This window comes from Temnothorax americanus, unplaced genomic scaffold (genome assembly GCF_048541705.1).
Source record: "Temnothorax americanus isolate GAGA-0224 unplaced genomic scaffold, ASM4854170v1 Scaffold60, whole genome shotgun sequence".
NCBI lineage: Eukaryota > Metazoa > Arthropoda > Insecta > Hymenoptera > Formicidae > Temnothorax > Temnothorax americanus.
In genome coordinates this window covers 555,108-575,107 of record NW_027509752.1, presented here as the reverse complement: position 1 = coordinate 575,107, position 20,000 = coordinate 555,108, and the positions used below count along the sequence as shown (strand labels likewise).

The 20,000-nt window shown below is 32.4% G+C and overlaps 2 protein-coding genes and 1 long non-coding RNA gene across 8 annotated transcripts in view; 2 read left to right on the top strand and 1 right to left on the bottom strand.

Moving 5' to 3' along the window:
- LOC143905377 (WD repeat-containing protein 26) overlaps positions 1 to 15,244 on the bottom strand; it is a 15,459-nt gene extending 215 nt beyond the window's left edge. The window contains exons 1-12 of one of the 5 annotated variants that reach the window (XM_077420791.1): positions 15,172 to 15,244; positions 13,767 to 14,436; positions 13,146 to 13,420; positions 10,888 to 11,047; positions 10,076 to 10,246; positions 9,705 to 9,878; positions 2,628 to 2,816; positions 1,903 to 2,169; positions 1,230 to 1,375; positions 932 to 1,140; positions 583 to 774; positions 1 to 445 (exon numbers count right to left, since the gene is read on the bottom strand). The exon at positions 1 to 445 is cut by the window's left edge and continues 215 nt beyond it. In XM_077420791.1, coding sequence (XP_077276917.1) covers positions 390 to 445; positions 583 to 774; positions 932 to 1,140; positions 1,230 to 1,375; positions 1,903 to 2,169; positions 2,628 to 2,816; positions 9,705 to 9,878; positions 10,076 to 10,246; positions 10,888 to 11,047; positions 13,146 to 13,393 — 1,812 coding nt within the window. In that variant the 5' untranslated portion in view covers positions 13,394 to 13,420; positions 13,767 to 14,436; positions 15,172 to 15,244 and the 3' untranslated portion in view covers positions 1 to 389. The remainder of the gene's footprint in view (positions 446 to 582; positions 775 to 931; positions 1,141 to 1,229; positions 1,376 to 1,902; positions 2,170 to 2,627; positions 2,817 to 9,704; positions 9,879 to 10,075; positions 10,247 to 10,887; positions 11,048 to 13,145; positions 13,421 to 13,766; positions 14,437 to 15,171) is intronic. The other 4 variants (XM_077420790.1, XM_077420792.1, XM_077420788.1 and 1 more) reach the window with 4 other exon arrangements.
- Positions 9,782 to 10,199, top strand: LOC143905384 (uncharacterized). The gene is made up of 2 exons (XR_013259178.1): positions 9,782 to 9,920; positions 10,060 to 10,199. It is a non-coding gene; the product is annotated as an uncharacterized LOC143905384 (long non-coding RNA).
- Positions 15,245 to 15,584: 340 nt separating the features above from the next.
- The window catches only part of Prosalpha6 (Proteasome alpha6 subunit), a 6,376-nt gene continuing 1,960 nt past the window's right edge, over positions 15,585 to 20,000 (top strand). For both annotated transcript variants that reach the window (XM_077420798.1, XM_077420797.1), the window contains exons 1-4: positions 15,585 to 15,741; positions 18,075 to 18,325; positions 19,373 to 19,532; positions 19,609 to 19,818. In XM_077420798.1, coding sequence (XP_077276924.1) covers positions 15,739 to 15,741; positions 18,075 to 18,325; positions 19,373 to 19,532; positions 19,609 to 19,818 — 624 coding nt within the window. In that variant the 5' untranslated portion in view covers positions 15,585 to 15,738. The remainder of the gene's footprint in view (positions 15,742 to 18,074; positions 18,326 to 19,372; positions 19,533 to 19,608; positions 19,819 to 20,000) is intronic.

The following is a 20,000-nucleotide window of genomic DNA, read 5'->3' as shown; positions in this document are numbered from 1 at the left end:
ATTTTCGATTATTAGCTCCGACGTTAAGGTATTCGAAGTTTTAATTTAGATACCAACACAACGGATATTATATATGGATGCATATCAAATACTTAAAGGTACTATGAAAAAAAAGTATACACAAATGTGATAATTACGCTCGATGGTTGATTTTCGGTTTTAATAATTGCAGGCAATTTAGCAGTTGTTGCTAAACATATACAATCCTCTCGTTACCTCTGTACACAGTAGATAGTAATCAAAATCGACAAGAGGTATAGAGGAGCAACTGCTACAGAAGGCAGTAAAATGTCAGTACGACAATCAACAGGACAGTACGACAGTCAAATGTCAGTATGACAGTCTTTTGAACACCATGAGGTCATGGGAACAGTGTGCGCTGTAGTTCGCTACGATACCATCTCGTGCCAGCCGCTGCTATTTGAAGAGTTGGTCTCGAGCAAAACTGAAAGAAATAAGAAATACATGAAAAGAGAAGAAAGAAATGCGAGAGATTGTGACATTAACACGATAAATTAAAGCAATTCTTTAAAAATACAGAAAAAAATATATCCTGGAAGATTTTGCTGTGCAAAAACTTACCTGTCTTATCATTTTCTCCATCTGAAGAAAATGATCTTGGGCCCCATATCCTCACTGTAAAATCATCCGACACAGAAGCCATCATTTGATGGTAAACAGGATTCCACGAAACACAATTGACTGTTCTACTATGTCCTGTAAGAGTCGCTATAGGCAGTTCTCTTTTGATATGCCATACATACACTTTATTGTCTGTAATGAAATAAGAAGAAAACAATTATTAGTCATTATTAATCATATGCGTATTAATCCATGCGCATCATAAAATCATATTGCTTTTTTAAATAAAACTAGTAAAATACAGAGATGCAATGTATAAAAATACATTTTATTTTTATGTATGACAAACCTTCACTGCCAGAAGCAATAAAATCTTGATTAACTCCTCCAAAACAGCTATGGATAGTAAAATGTCCTTGAGTAACACCTTGAAAACGTCTTACAAGGCATTTGTCTTCTAAATCCCAAAGATGCACACCTTGATTTGCCACATTAAGTAATGCGAGTCGATCTGCTTTGTTTACGCTAAATGACATAACAGGATGATCCTCTTGTAATCTGTAACAGTGTGGAAATATTCCATCAAAAGTTTTGTTTAATAAGGTAATCGAGATAATATACGTTAAATTGGTTATTTTAAATCGTACATAGTAGTATCGCCCAAGTCGTCGAAAGTATAGCTGCGAATTCTATGGTGTGTATCAGCTGCTAGAACAGTTCTTCCATCGCTGCGACACCACAGACATTTTACTCTTACTCCTTCCCATGAATCAGAAACATTGCCGTCCATATCCTACATATTTTTATCAGAATTTAATACATTGAGAATAGTTATTTGTGCAAGTCGTGCTGTAAGATGAAAATTCCCGGGTGCGGAGTTGACACACGAGCCGAAGGCTCCGCACCCGGAAATTTTCATCTTACAGCACGACTTGCACACCCTGTATTATGTTGCAAGTGGTCTATTACGCACGCGTAGCATGCGCAATGGGCCACTTTCCATGCACGTGTTACATAAAGAACGTTTAATATATGTTTAAGATGTTCAATAAATTTTATGTAATAAAAAGATAAACCTCCTCTGTTAACTATTTGGCTGTGAATGCCGTACATATCTATGCAAGACTTAAAAGCTTCAAATTTTAATTAATTGAAGCATATCTCGTTATTGAATCTTTTGTACTGATTGAAAATTTTGGACAATATTTTATATAATTGTAAAAAATCCCTATTTTACTTATTGAGAATTTTCAAAGTAGTTTTATGTACAAAAAAAGTTAACATTATAAAATGTTTTTTATTATTTGTTTCTTAACATACGCATTGATAAAATTGACCACGGAGACCTCCGGCTACAAATTTATTTGAATCGCGATGCCAGGCGCAAGCCGTCAGCGAGTCATCCGTGTTTTGTGTCAACTTTACGCGTAATTCACAATCAGGTGTATCAACGCTCCAAAGCCACAATTCTGGGCAATCTTCAGGACCACAAGCGATTAGATGGCTGCTGTCGGGACTCCAAGTAATTAGCGCTACGCCATACGTATGTCCTTCGAGCGTTTTCCTATGCGTCACTTTTAGCGTTTCCTGCATTACATTTAAAGCGTTTATTAATCATATATCTCGAAAACGAAACTATACGAGGTATCTACCACTGAATGCACTATTTCTGAACTATTTTCAAATTAATCTGTAATTTCTTTAAGTAAAAATTTCGAAAAGGCTCATAATTTATTATGATTTTCCAATTTTCAATATTACATATATCTTTCAATATCAATTAAATCTCAAATTTTTATCAAAGCAAAGTTTCAAAATTATTTGAAAAACAACTTTATTATCTATTTTTCTAAAAACTTACTCTGAGAAAAACCTTTTATTTTTAGCCTTATTTATTTGAGAGCTATATTTTAACATTTTTGCTAAAAAAAATCGTGTCAAGATTGATCAAAAAATTTACAATAAAAAAATGCCTTTAGTGAAGGATATGATACACATTGTTAACATTATATCACTACACTATAGTATTACGTATGTATACTCACTGGGTCAACATCCCATATAATTACAGTCATATCTTTAGAACCTGTGGCGAGTTTGAGACCATCGGGTGAGAATTTGCAATACCAAACTTCGTCGCAATGATCGTTGAGTACCTGTATGGTATGGCACGGGAACTGTTCCTTGCCACAGTTGTGATCCACAAGCAGAGAAACATTCTCTAAGCTTGTCTGCTTTAGAAGAAAAATTATTTTGTTATCAGCCATCGCACACAATAAGGTATTATATAGACTATTATTTATATAGACTATATATTATATAGATAATCTCAAGCACACAGATTTATATTCAATATACATATGTATAATAATAATATAAATCTATTTTTATAGAAATTTTGAGATATATGTAGAGTATTATTTTAAAAATCTAAACATATAATTTCGAAAAAGTGGATTTTATAAAAAGATTATAGGTACACACACACACACACGCACGCACGCACGCACGCACGCACGCACGCACGCACGCACGCACGCACGCACGCACGCACGCACGCACGCACGCACGCACGCACGCACGCACGCACGCACGCACGCACGCACGCACGCACGCACGCACGCACGCACGCACGCACGCACGCACGCACGCACGCACGCACGCACGCACGCACGCACGCACGCACGCACGCACGCACGCACGCACGCACGCACGCACGCACGCACGCACGCACGCACGCACGCACGCACGCACGCACGCACGCACGCACGCACGCACGCACGCACGCACGCACGCACGCACGCACGCACGCACGCACGCACGCACGCACGCACGCACGCACGCACGCACGCACGCACGCACGCACGCACGCACGCACGCACGCACGCACGCACGCACGCACGCACGCACGCACGCACGCACGCACGCACGCACGCACGCACGCACGCACGCACACACACGCACGCACGCACGCACGCACGCACGCACGCACGCACGCACGCACGCACGCACGCACGCACGCACGCACGCACACACACACACACACACACGCACACACGCACGCACGCACACGCACACGCACATAATGTCACATGGCAAAAATTTTTCGGTTTTAGGAAGAAAATATGCATTAATTTTTAAAAATTATCATATATATATTATATAAAAGATATATATAAAAAAATGTATTTAAAAAAAAAATAAATATATATATATATATTTTCCTGTAAAATTCGTAATTTATTGCATATCCCCGCAGGGTTCGCAATCTACTACCAACACTATCCTTTTCCTCTCACTTTAACCCTTTGGACCAACGGCTTAACGTCTCTTTACGAAAGACGGAGCCCAGTTTTCTCCGCACAAGAGCCTATCTTGCACGGAGAGGCGCAGCTATCGGAAAAACATTCCATGCTTCATGGCTCTAGTGGACTCAAACCTGGTTCCTCAGATTACGAGTCTGGGGCTCTACCACTAGACCACACTGCCGCCCTATATATATATATATATATATATATATATATATATATATATATATACCTATATATATATATATATATTTTTTTTTTATAGACATGTATAATTTTTTAATGTCATTCCTCTAGCCATTCTGCATATAAAAATATTAAGATTAATTATCAATAAATCAATAGTTTACAAGTAAAACAGAATATTTTACAATCTTCACATAAAATCCGATATACTTTAAAAAATATTGGCTTTTTCATGACATTATTTTAATACATTTACATACAAAATAATAAAATAAATCAATTGGTGTAAAGAAAATATATAATTGCTTTTAAAAAAAAGTATGTAATTGTATATTCCACATTGCATACTTTCTTTTAAAAACGTAATTTATTATAAATAATAATAAATAAAGTATCGGAAAAATGTCAAATATCTAAATTAATCGTCTTATATTTCTGATTTTCTTTAACTTCATTTTAATATTGCATTGAACTTATCTTGACAATTGCCTTCATAACATAGAAGAAGACTAAAGGAGACCGGGGCTGTGTCCACACTTTACGCTTTTTTCAAGTTTACTAAAAAACTAATAAAGATATTTGGCTAAAATTTTAATGGTATAACCTTTCAACCTTTCTATAAAAAAAACATAATTAGAATCGTTGATCTTTTAACATTTTAAAGAGGCGATTTTTTTAAGTGAACAAGTCAAGTGTAGACAGATAGCCCCATACGCGGGGCTATCTGTCCACATAATAAAAAAACACATTATTTATATTAATTTCTATACTTATTTATAATATTATTTATTATTAATATATAATATTGAAAAAACTGCCTAGTCGTTGGAGTCAGAGAAGTAGTAGGCACTTTGTGTAGATTTTTTGACAAGTTTCCTGCGTAGAGCTGACTTTTCTTTATATACGGTGGCATCAAACTGATTTTGAGTCCGTTGCAAAATCAATGTAATGAGTTTCTTTTGTCCTCTCAATTCTTTAATCTTTTTTTTAATTTGGGACCTTTACTTTATCCTCGGCAGCGTTTGAAATAGAAAATATTCAATAATTTAAGACAAACTCATATATTTAACTTGACGTGTATTTTTTAAATAAAAATTTGGTGACGATTCTTGAATCGCAGGATCAAGTAGTTGCTCGTAGATCACTTTTTTACAGTAGCGAGTGAGAGCCCGAACATTTATTCCAAAGTCTAACGCTGTTTTTACGAAAAGATTCTCGCTTAATTTTTATTCTTTTAATCGCTCTAAATATAATTTTATTAGATATGTCTACCTTATCCGTCTTAAGGAAAGTCTTTTTTTGTAGTTACGCACCATTATCTATTTATAAAAGAACAATTCATCACATTGAAGTGCAGACACATTGTCCCATCAAAAATAAGACAGATAGCCCCGATCACGTTTTTCAGTCTTTAACATGTTGCCAATTTTAGGACGCGGAATTAAGATTTGATGCTTCTCACACCTGATAACTATATATTAATTGATAATATTATGAATTGCTTACTTTAATTTGAGTTAAAGTAACTACTGTCGCACTCGGCCGTCAAAAAATGTGACTAATTGTTTTCGCTTTTCTTTTAACATACATAGGGTCTGCGAGAGGCATTGCAAGAAAACAAACAACATTTAAATATCTTACGTAGAGCATTTTTCAACTACTTGTTACAATGGTAAGACATCTGTCTCTTAAAACTTGAGATAGCAGTACTGTGGACACATAGCCCCCGTGGACAGATAGCCCTGGTCTCCCCTATATATTTTAATTTTTTATTTAATCTTGAAACGAGCGCATAAATATATCTTTTTGTTTAATATTTCGTTGATGAATCCTCAATTTAAGCATTTCCAAGGAATTTCATGCTTATAATAAACAAATACAAAAAAATAGAAACATATGAAAGATCGAGGCATTTCGAGGCATTATTTCGATAAAAGTAATACAATATAATAAGACAACACACGATAAAAGTAACACGTTTTTGAGATATATGAGTAGTCAGAGAAAAAAATAAAGAAAACTTTTAGGTTTTGTTAAAATATTATGAACTTTTTGATAATTGATATAAATTATTACATATTTCTTATAACAAAATAATAAAATTTTCTTTTTCGATTTTCTTCATGTCTTTTCACTTGTTACAAGAAAAGCAGTCAATAATAAATAAACAGGAACATATTTTGTGAACGTGTATGTGTTTTCTTTGTGAGTTATATGTTCATTATATTTCTATCTTACAAAATAATTATACATATATCTTGCATATCAATTGGTACGATGTTTGTTATACGATGTTAACTGATTTATCTTTAAGAGAGGCATTTTTTACATTCTCAATTTTCTTAAACTGAGAATTATGCTGCTGTGATTAAAAACTATTTAAAATATCTTAATCGCAAATTGATAATGTACTTAAATATAAATAATTGCATATATTATCATAACTAGCCATATAATTTGTTACCAACTCTAAACAATATTTTTTAGAAAAGTTTTCAGTATTATAAAATTTTTTTATTTAATAGTCAATCAATATATATATATATATATATATATATATATATATATATATATCTGAAAACTTATATAGTAAATAAAATATCATTCTCATACAATATCTAAAATTTGAAAGCAAACTTAGGGTTCATGCACAATGAAAGAAATAAGGAACAAGGAATTAAACATAGAGAAAATTCTGTCTTGAAAAGAGAGAAGACTGTCTTAAAAAAAGATACGACTATGAATTCTCTTTATGTTTAATTCCTTGTTCCTTATTTCTCTCATTGTGCATGAGCCCTTACTGTTTGACAATATTGTGTAAACTTTAAGTCATGTAAAATTTTACCTAAGGTAATATATCTCAAAGCGTTTAATAAGTAACGTTTAACTAACGCTAATTAAAATGTACTCAAGCTATACTTTTTTTTCGAATCTGTAGGTTATTTTGATTTTTTTCTTGTAATAGTTCGCAAATATTTCAAATAATATAAATATAATATAAATGATTAGACAATATAAAAATAAACATTATAAATTACCGTTTTAATAGATAAATAAGCTGTGTTTCTTGATGTTTCTTTTTGATATAGATCTCATTAAACATGTAAATATTATATACAATAATATTTTTACTCTATTTATTTGATTCAAATAATTTACATTTGAAATAGAAAATGTACAACTACGACACAACATACGTATTTGAGTCTATGATCTAAGCAAGAAAGCCAAATTTTTATACTTTATTTAGTCTTCTAAACTGTGTAAAATAATAAAAATTTTATTTAACTATAAATATTGTATAAAATATACTTTGGAAAATAAAAAAATCTTAAATTGCTTAGCTTATAAATTACTAATATCTAATCTAAGTAACTAGCTAATTCATTTCATATCCATATTTAAAATGTTTTAATAATCCTTTATATTTTTAGTTTTTACTTTTGTTGCAAATACTTTTTTACGTATATGACATTTTGTTTATCTTCTTTAATAAAAACTTCAATAAATTTCAGTATTTTTGTAACTTTCAAAAATAAATATTTGATTTTATTTTTATTTAATATTTGCAATTTTTAAAAACTTACACAAAATTAGTGATTTTCTTGATCAATATTTCGTATAAGTATAATATAAGTAATTAATAAATAATTTTTTAATTGCATAAGTAATTAATAAATAATTTTTTAATTGCTTACAATAAGGCTACATTAAGTCATAATAATCCAATTATTTGAAATTACTATTTAAAAGCACTATATTTTTTTATTTTATGAATCTATTATTTTAATAAAGTGTGATAAAAAGACCCTCGAAATAAAAATATAAATAGAAAGGGCTGTAAGGGTCACAACGCGGATCCAGGTGCGTTTAAATATAAATGTGATTTATTCCTCGATTTACAAAAATCCAAACGTTTCGGCTCCTGTCTGAGCTATCCTCAGTGGTATAATATTAACATCAAAAATATATTCTTCTTTAACATGGTGAGTTTACTATTTCAATTTGACAGAAACTTAGTGAGACTAAAAGGTCCAAATCAAGTAGTCTGGAGAAAAAATACATCGCAAAGTCAAACAAAATAATAAGAAAATAAGGCAAAGAAAATGATCTGTGCAAAGCGATCTGTAAAAAGAGATCCCGTCGACACGACGCACAACAAAAGACTTTTGTAAATCGAGGAATAAATCACATTTATATTTAAATGCACCTGGATCCGCGTTGTGACCCTTACAGCCCTATCTATTTATATTATTATTTTAATGTGCGCTTTATTTTTAAATTGTTTAAATTATTCGTTTTATTAAAGTACTTTTTGAGCTTGTCTTTCACAAATAAATATCTCTTGTGGGTCTATTCTGTAACTCTTAACGACAGTTTCGTTATCGTTATATTTGCGTTGCGCAGATATTATATATAGTAAAAAAGCTGCGCAACGCCAATATAATGATAACGAAACTGTCGTTAAGGGGATGCTAAAGCGAGTTACAGAATAGGCCCACTCTGGTGACAGTTTTAACAGAGATATAATCAATTATGTTTAATTATGTTTTTAATATATAACTGCTTAAGTATTAAGTAAACAATTAAAAGAAAAAAATAAATATATAAGATTTCTCATAATTCAACAAAATAAATAATGATAATAACGGTTAATGATCATATTAATTGCTATGTTATCTATTTTATATTAATTATATTTTAAAAATATTGCTTAATATAATAATAATTACTGTAATCATTATTTGTCAAGAAATGTAAAAAACAATAGTGTAACCATGAACGCACCTTGCTTCATATCTAAAATTCTTTTATACATAGGGATGTGAATACAAGTGCGAGTATGAATGCAGATACAAATGTATGTACGCATACGTGCGTGCGTATATGCGCGTATGTGCATGTCGGTGTACGTATATTCAGAATAAAATTAATATATTTAACTAGTTAAATATATTCAAATTAATTGCAATTAAATATTTGTAATGGTATATGCCAAAAGTATGATTATATTCTTTATTACATTAGTCCTGAAATATTTTAATCAAAAATATAATTTGCGTAAGAATTTCAGAAAAAAATGGGTACCCAATAGACAAAAATATAAACAGTCATCATTTTCTTATCGTTGTGTACTTATTGTTAGTATCAAGATGCTATAGCATTTCAACATAATAAAATGTAATTAAACTTAAGTTTTTAAACTTAAGAAGTTCTTAAAATATTATTATTATTATATTTCAAGTATACGAAAAATTTGTTCATTGTTATCAATAAAAGTAGTGTAAAACATGTTATCATTCTAAAATAAAATAATGAAATTTAGAAATATAGCAAATATAAATACCATTCTTTTAGCAAAAATATGATTTTAAAAACGATTAATTCATTAGTTTCATCTTATTTAGTATTAGTATCAATCTTATTATTATCAATTATTTATGGTATTATATAAATAACATTTAATTTTTTAATAAATATATGTGTTGTAATATTGTAGTGAACTTATTAAAGGTATTCAGTATTAAAATAACATTATAACATTGTTAAAAAAATAGGACAAAAATTTTGGAAATAATACTATAAGAGATAGCTTAGTTCAAATTGTACTGTGATTCAACAATGTACCTGCGAATGTGTTATGTGATACGTGCACAGTTGATTTTGCATTTCCACAGCTTGACAAAGTAAAGAATGAAGTCTGCGTGGCGGTAACATAATGGAGGGTGGCAGGAATCTTTGCAGTCTGTCCATAAGCGCAGCCCTGGAGGCTGGCCCTTTGCCATCCCAGCCTGCACGTGTCTGTCAACAAGTGTCCATTTGCTAGTGATCAAATTTTCAGTTGTAAGTTAGTTTCAACTATGTCTTAAGAATGAGAAAGCTTCAGTTTTTGTAGGAACTCATTAGTACAAGACACCTATAGCTCAATAAAATACCATAACTTTTTTGTAACTTCTTTGTAACTTTCGTTCGTTATTTGAAGCAAATATATGGAATACCTGTAATTCATCACGTCCACTGCACATCATGAATAAAGATAACTGATGAACACGACCGGTATTATGGCCCAAGGGTGTAAGTTCATTGCGCAGTACATGTAACGCATCAAACACCATGCCTTCTTCTAAATATTCTAAATATTTTTGTTCTAGCAATAAGAACTTCATCTCCTACGGATAAAAACAGGAAATTGATTGAATTGCCAATTAAAAGTATTTTACTTTTATTAATTTATTAATAAAAGTTTATCTCGCTTTCTAACTCATTAAAATTATCTTTTATTGTCTTTCTTCTTGTCATTATTTTGTATTTAAATATAATTCAACATCATTTGTGCACGTGTATACGTGTAAAAAATATTATAATTTTGGAACAAGAATATTCTACAACAATATTTTGTACAAAGTTGACCAAATTGTATTAAAAAGTTATTATTTAAAAAGAATAAAAAGTTTTATATTTATGTATTGATTGTAAAATTTATTTTTATTTTCATGATTTAAAATATTTTTGGAAAGAACATTATTATACAATTAAATCTTCTGAGATATTATAGTTACAATACTTTTCATTAGTGTCGAATTGTTTACATTTTGCTATTGTATTGAAGCAATGTTAAATAATGTTTACAAATTTAACTGTTAATTTAAATTTGAATCATATATAATAAAAACAATTAAAAGCATTTACTTAAAAAATATTTACATATTTTTTTCTGTCATTAGTATAATTAGTAGACTATATCAATTTGACCAAACATTTTAAAAACATTCTATTAGTACGACCATCAATTATATAAAAAAAAATTTACCACTAAACTCTGGTTTGCACTATTTAAAAAAGACTTAAGTTCATTGAGGTCATGGTCTGCTTTATTCCAATCACCATCCATAACATGTTGCCTAAATTTCGCCGCAGCAGGATGATCTAGACGACAGCCTGATTCTTGCATAAGCAAATCTGCTGTCCGACTAAAAATAATATTTCCTTTGTTACTTGTTGTTAATTATAAATTATAATATCTAATCTTAATATTTAATCTTACTAAGAATTTTTAAGTAAGATCTTTGAGGATTTTATATTAACAAATGTATAGGCACAAGAGTATAAAATATTTTATCTGCGTCAAAGTTACTAAGTTACTAAGAACAAAGTTCTGGTGGGCGCGTGTTTGTACTTTGTACACGCGTGGCGATTCTGGACAAAATTCATGAAAACCTTCAATTTGAGTCTCCCCGAGCTATTCCTTTAGTGTCTAATAAGCTTTAAAATATCGTAAACTTTCACCGCATATTTATTTTACGATAATATCCCTTATCCTTTCTTTCCAATCTTACTCCACGCAGTACTTTGTATACGTCACGCCTCCTCCCGTTATAGAAAAGAACGCGTCCACCAGAAGGTTAAAATAATTTTGAAATATAATTATAGTTTTATTCAAATTTAAATTATTCATTTATTAATAGTTAAAATATTTCAATACTTTTTCAAAGTACCTGTCATTATAAATTATATGTAATTGATAGATATCATAGTATGTATTTCCTGTATTTCAAAATTCTATAATCAGCTCTTTCCTACTATACGAATACAGTTTACGTAAGGCTAATGTAATTCTCTTGACAATAAATTAATAAAAATAAAAAAATTAATTGTTTGATATTTTGTTCTGGCAATAACAAAATTACTATTGTATATAATTAAAGACTTCCGTACAATAAAAAATATAAGGAACAAGGAACAGATATTAGCGATTAGGATTAAAGGATCAAGAATAAAGTTGGATGCACGATGAAACAGGCAACGGAAACAGGGAATAACACAGACAATAGATTTTATCGGAAGCCGTATATCAATGCTACATCAGCTTTATTCCTCTGATTTCTTATTTATAATCGCTAATATCTGTTTCTTATTCCTTATATTTTTCATTGTGCGAGGCACAGTGTTTAAGTGTGTGTTTAAGTGTGTGCGTATACATATACATATAAGGTGTCCAAGTTTTTCCGTACAAACTTTATTGTTAGTTATATGTTCTATGAGCAGAAATAAGAAATAATGTTATATAAGCATAAGTCTCAAAATGCTTTATTAGAAAGTTATAGCAAAAGTACGATATAAATGTGTAAGAAACAATTTCACTTAAGTTTGCACTTCAAAGTTCGCCAATGTCATACAACCTATACATCAATATAATACTAAAAATGTATTACCCTAAGAATTTAAACCCAAGCGTAATTGCAAATAAATATTGGTTAAGACTGTGTGATACTGCACTCTTCTCTGTTAGGGAATCTTCGTTAATATTATTCTCTAACAGAAGTCCTTATATTCCTTGCACACAAACCGTATACAAAATGATTATCCATGTATTCTTCGTTTGTGAAAACGACATTTTCATGGCATTTTGAGATAATGTTCTACTAGAGTCCCTCTAATCTGGCCAACTTGCAAATTCTGTGAGAGAGAAGGATACAAGAGAGAAAGAGAAAGCGATATACCAGAGGATATACATTCATATCCCTTTCTCTTTCTCTCTTATATCGATTTCTCTTACTGTTCTCTTGCTTTTATCAAGAAATGGCAAACCAATCAAAAGTTGCTGCTATATGGCCAGACTCTGATTAGAGAAGCTCTAATGTTCTACAAAGTACTGCTCATTACTAGTATTCATACAAGTTTTTATAATCGCCTTCAATCATTTCAAACAGTAAACACAACTAAAAGAAGTGGATAAGACCATCATTATTTCTTCAATACAAAATTCTAACTTTTACGACAACTTTCTAATAAAGTATTTTGATGACCAATGTTTACATAACTTTTTTTTCTTATTTCTGCTCATAGAACACACTAAAGTTTGTAAGGAAAAACCTGAGATATTTTGTATGTATATTTATATATGTATATACATGTACATACATTCTAATCTTGATATATTGTAAAAAGGTAAATATATTTGTATTAAATATGACAGTCAACTACTTTCTTACTTTTTTAAACTAAAATCTTTCAACTAACGAATTAACGTACTAAGAATTAATTAATTAAACCACCAATGTTACATACTCTAATCCAACTGTCTTTAAATGTTGTCCGATAAGTCTCACAATGTCTTGATTAGTTTTGTCCATTATTTTTGGTGGTCCCAAACTCTGATTCATATCTCCATTCACACCATTAATGTCACTATCTGATTCTGGTAACAGATTGCCATTGGCATGAGGCCCACCAGAATCTGCCTTAGCTCCATTCTGCTGTAGTCCAGAAGATACACCACCGTTTGAGGCCTGCTGTTGCATTATGCTGTCGTGCATACTGGAATGTTATCCATAACGGCAATACTAATGATATCACCACATTAACTCAAGGTCATACTAACTGGTACTATTTCAATAGAAACTATATTCTGATAATCTTGAAAAGTTTAAAATCCACCGTAAATTTCACGTCAGTTTAAAATAGAAGAGATAATATAACTTATTAATAATAACTTGTAATAATTTGTATAAAAAGACTGAATTCCTGTAAAAAATATGAGCACATAAAAAAATGGACACAGAGAGACATATGAGAAAAGAAAGACGAACGTGTGAAAATATCTCGAGATTCTGAAATCACGAACATATACGAGATAGAACTCCGCCGACGCGCTCATGTCGAAAAGTGTTCGAAAATATTGTACATTACCGATAATTATCCATGTCCGGACTGGAGGAGTGGTGCTCGTCCGCTGGTCGTAGGGTAGCCGGTACAGAACTACGGGACCGTTTGCGCGGTGGCGGAGCGAGTCCACCGTCGTCCGACTCGCTGCTCGAGGCCAGGCTTATGCGCGTACCGCCCCGTTTTTCACACTATTATTGTCCCCCGGGGATAACCGTTGGTGAATAGTGGCACGGACCTGGGGCTGGGGCCGGGGTTGCACGCGCGCAGCCACGATTGCTGTTAGGAACGAAAAAAAGAGCCTGGCCTAGCTTTCCTCCGTTTTTTTCTCTCCTCTCACCACTTGTCGCGTCGGATCTTAAAAACGTTCGCGCTTCCTCGCTATGTCCTTTGGCGCGGGCCAGCCACCGTCGCTATCTCCGCCGTTTCTACCAGTCTCCGAAGGACTCGATGGTAATGTCGAAGGAAACTGGGATCTGTCTGCCAAAACCGATATGAATCCAGGGAACAATGACTGCAACACAGCTGATACTTGTTTGGATCCGTCGTTTACGTCACGTCGTGCTCTTCTTTGCGGATAGATTAGCGATCGTTGCGCCTACTACATCCGCTCGTTACGTACTTGGCTATCAGTCGTTCCACTGACTTCGTCTTTTTCAGATTTCTTTGTCCACGGCAAAGTGGCAAAGCCCATAGACTAAGCAAGAATAGATTGCGCGTTTAGCTAAAAAGTAGAGTTCCTCTGCGTTCGAAAACTTCACTTGGATGCACACCATCAGCGTCGTTTGGTGCGAATTCATGGGACGCTCGTTTTAAGGTAAAATTTCATGGGCAGTGAAAAAACTCGAGAACTTCTCTATTTTGTAGCCAATCAGTACGATCTACTGCTGCTTTTCACTGCCCATGAAATTTCACCTTTAGCGTATCGCGAGATCACGTGATTTCGTGTCTCAAAATACATAGGCCTAGTTTACACCGGACCGTTTGATACGCGTACCAAGTACTATATCCGTATCAAATCCGAATTAAATCGTTATCCCGGTGTAAACCGAGATTTGATACGAATTTGATACGGATATAGTACTTGGTACGCGTATCAAACGATCGGTGTAAACTAGGCTATTACAGAATCGACCTCCAGACTACGGATTGGGATTGAGATTTAATTGAAATTTGATCAATCAGAGCAAAGTTTATTAAAACTTGAGATCAGTTTTCTCTGCTCTGATTGATTGTCGCGCGTTTAAGAACACACGTCTAATCAATTAAGACTCAATTAATACTTATTTTTAGTTTTACAGAATCGATATTTCAGCTAAATTTTTACATTAATCGCGAGACCGAAAAGCGTATTGACGTTTACGAAAAAGTTCCGTGAAAGGTTATGTTTTCACATATGATTGGTTCAAAAATGGCGGACGAGAATACTCACTTTTATAGAGCCTTACGTGCATGCGCGAAGAAAGCGACGTCACTAGTACCATTGCACATCACTGAACTACGTTTACGCGAGCGTTACTTCTGGGTCATGTTCCAAAACTCACTCTGGGTAACTAAAATCTATAGTTTACGTCACGTACACTATAGCATTTTAGTTAACTAGAGTGAGTTTTGGAACATGACCCTGTAGTAACTTACGATAATTCCTTCGCGTAAACGGGGTTTTCCTTCGCGTAAACGGGATTTTATAGTAACTTACGATAATTTACTCCGCGTAAACGGGTGAATTATCGTAAGTTACTACAGAAGTAACGCTCGCGTAAACGTAGTAGTAGTCTGCTGGGCTGCGTTCCAAAATTCACTTTAGTTAACTAAAATGCTATAGTGTACGTGACGTAAACTATAGATTTTAGTTACCCAGAGTGAATTTTGGAACGCAATCCTGAGTGCTGATCATTGCATGACAAGTGATTTTGGTTAGTCGGCCAAAGTCGGGTGTTTTTGCAAGTAATATTGTTTGTTATCTTTACTCTTCCAGTTGAAAGAATTGCTAATAAAAATGGTAAGTATTTAGTTAATTATTGATATATTATACTTTGAGCTTTTTGTTTATTTAATGATTATTACAAAAAGAATATATAAATCATGTCAAAGTCGCCATTTTTATGGTTATGTATATTTGTATATAGCAATATGAAAGTATACATAATTACGTGGTGAAATAGTAATTATTAAAGGTATATGAGAAAAAATTAATGTATTGCCTTAAAAGATGAAAAATTTGTGTATAAGTGTTTAGTTTATTGCTTAAATTGAATAATTAAACATTAACATGTATCGCGTTGTTTGTGCGTAAGTGCCCATTTAAGATACTACCGATAGTATACGGCTATATGGTATGATAACTATTCTATACATGTTAATTGTATATATAATGTATCAATCAATGATATGAAATATTTTATGATAACATATCTGCTTATACTTAAAATATCGAAATAGCCTGAATGGAAATAATTCAGCATGGACAATTGATGGTACAACATTGGTAGCAAACTGACATTGCCATCATTTAGACGTTAAAATAACGTTTTTAACATTTTAACGTTAAAATGACGACAAACTTGCTACTTGGGAAGTGATATGGAATGTGTTAAATATACAACTATTATATCATTGGCATAGACACAGTTTTTGACCTGACTTTTATGTCGATGTCCATTTCTTCTCAACTTATATCTTGAAAATGAATTGCTGGATGTGCATGTAACCAACAAGTAACACTACCCAAGTGTCACACCGATTTTTTTGAAACTGCACACTTGTAGAACTTCGAAAAATATTTGTGTCGTGTTTTTTTATTTTTGCCTACAAAGCGTTTTAAGAGTCGAGTTTTAAGGTAGAAACTGCCCTCGAAATACTGACCTTCTCAATCCTATGTATAACAACTTTTTAGGCCATGCACGTTGCTGGTCGATTTTTTGTGAAAAAAATGTCGAGAAAACTCTGAAAACCCCTAGAGATAATATTCTGGTGCAAAAACTATTCGAGATAACATACATAGGGTTGAGAAGGTCAATATTTCGAGGGTAGTTTCTACTCTTAAAATGCTTTATGATCAAAAACAAAAAAATGACAATAAAACATGATAAATATTTTGCAAAGTTCTACATGTGTGCACAGTTTCAGAAAAATCGGTGTGTGACACTTGGGTAGTGTTACTTATAAGACGTGACACTTTGTACAATGTTCATAGTTGGATTTTGTACTTAAGATTGCTTTAAATCTGATTATTGACAGTCTTAAGATTACATCCAACCAATAAAATAGCTATACTGTGTCTTGAGGTCGTACTTAAGATGATCTTGAATATAAAATTAGACCACATGACTACTGGCCTCCGTTTTGGGAACGACAGTACCATGAAATCGTACCTTAAGGATGTATCATCGGTACAGTCTTAGATGTATAGGACATAATTTTCAAAGCGCTACCAAGTGGATAAAAATTTGTGAGAATATTCTTTTAGTCTTCCTGATGTGCTACAAAAAAGTAGAAACGAATCCACTAAACGGTTACTGAGATATAACGATTTTAATTCACTGATTTTACGTAAAATGTGGATTTGTTTCTACTTTTTTGTAGCACATCAGGAAGACTAAAAGAACATTCTCACAAATAATTTTGATCCACTTGGTAGCGCTTTGAAAATTATGTCCTATACATCTAAGACTGTATCGATGATATATCCTTAAGTCAAGATGCAATCAAGGAGAGGGTAATAGGCATTAACACAAAAATCAGACCGGAAGTTACATCTTACTGGTCACTTGACTTATATAATTATAAATAAAATGGAAATAAGATATTCTTGGTCAAAGAAAGGATACAAATACTTATCAAACGTATGAAAAAGGGGTATAAAGCCGTAACAAGGTGTTCGTGTCAGAGTTTCTGTGTATATATATATATATATTTTTTTTTTCAATTTTATTTAACTGCGCGCCGATTATTTATCGGACTTGAAACACAGTTATTGTTGGAATTAAAACTGAGGTAATATTTTTCGCAATAAATTCTTTACAGTTTTTAGATAATTAAATCGAGTCGATTTAATTCCGGGGAGGGAAGGGTTTTAATTCCAACAATAACTGTGTTTCAAGTCCGACAAATATAATCGGCGCGCAGTTAAATAAAGTTGGAAAAATATATGCATATATATGTATATATATATACACGGAAACTGACACGAACACCTTGTTACGGCTTTATACTCCTTTTTCATACGTTAGATTTTTAATCATTAGAGCCTTTTAAGATTACAAATACTTATGTTAATTGAATAAAAATATGTATATGATTCCTATTAATTTGATGATTGCATGTATTTTTTAGTTCCGCAATCAGTATGATAGCGATGTGACAGTATGGAGTCCGCAAGGACGACTACATCAAGTGGAATATGCTATGGAAGCTGTGAAACTGGGATCAGCTACCGTAGGTCTTAAGAGCAAAACACACGCCGTTCTCATTGCGCTGAAGAGAGCATCATCAGAGCTATCAGCTCATCAGAAGAAAATTATACCGATAGACAAACACATGGGAATTAGCATTTCAGGTTTAACAGCTGATGCAAGAATATTAAGGTATACTGTTTGTTCGTTTTTATCATTCCATAATCTCTGTTTCTATTATTTATAAAAGAATATAGCAGAAAATCTATTCTTGATTATCTCTTACCTCTTTTACTTGGCCACCACTACATTGTCATTATATTAGATGTAGATGGAATCTAAGTCTGTTACGTTTTACCCAATTTATTGATTTTTTCTATTTAAGTTATTTGAAACTGATAAGAAATATTGATGGTATTAAAAATTGAAATATTTAAGGGGAGGATCAAGTAAACGGCTGTTTTTTCCGAATTTTTTTTAAACAGATGGAAAGATTTATTAAATCGGAACAAAGTAAGTACATCATAATATTCATGATTTAAGTTATATTATAAAATTTTTTTATAGTCGAAAAATTTCAAAATGGCGGCGCAGCAGCTGCTTGAAGTCGGCTCTTCGGATTTGCGCCGTGCAACGCTCAGATCGATCTAATTAACTGAAATAAAAAAACCAAAGTTTTTTTGTTAAAATGCGTTCATATGCTTTGCATGAACCTAAATTAAAAAAAAATCAAAAATTAAAAATTCAGGACCATTTTGAAAAAAAGTTACCTTTTTCTTTTATAAACAAATGCCAAAAACAATGTTTATTATTATTTTTTAAATTTAGGTTCATGCAAAGCATATGAACGCATTTTAACAAAAAAACTGGTTTTTTTATTTCAGTTAATTAGAGCGACCTGAGCGTTGCACGGCGCAAATCTGAGGAGCCGACTTCAAGCAGCTGCTGCGCCGCTATTTTGAAAATTTTCGAAAAAAAAATTTTATAATATACTTTAAATCTTAAATCATATGAATATTATGATATACTTTGTTCCGATTTAATAAATTTTTCATCTGTTTAAAAAAAATTCGGGAAAAAACGGCCGTTTACTTGACCCTCCCCCCTTAAGTGCAAGTTTTTTTAAACACATTTATAATTATGTTTTAAATTTTATTTATATTTTTTTGCTGTATATTGTAGTAATTACTAGCAAAAAGGTTAACTTAGAATAACAAATTATTATGTTTATATTTGCAGCCGTTATATGCGGACCGAATGTCTGAATTACAAATATGCTCACGATGATACATTACCTGTGGGTCGTTTAATTACATCTCTGGGAAATAAGATGCAAACGTGTACACAAAGATATGATCGACGTCCATATGGCGTTGGCTTACTCGTGGCTGGATATGATGTGAGAATTTTTTGAAGATTACAGCGTATAATTCATAATGTCAAATATGTCTTTCTAACATGATCATCCCTGATAGGATCAAGGGCCTCATATATATCAGACTTGTCCGTCAGCAAATTATTTTGACTGTAAAGCGATGGCCATAGGATCACGTTCCCAAAGCGCAAGGACATACTTAGAGAAACACTTAAGTGAATTTTTATCATGCAATCTTGATGAGTTAGTCAAGCATGGCCTTAGAGCGTTACGTGATACTCTACCTAATGAAGTCGATTTATCAGTGAAGGTAAGTAGATTTGACCAGCTGTACTCTCATTTCGTGTTTCTTGCACTTATAAAATGAAGGCATAGGATGAAGGTCAGGATCAAATCCTGGGTTTCTTCGACTGCGAGTCAATCATGATCACACGGAGTCACGTATCATTTCATATAATCTAGCTAATATACATATACACATATATGGGATGT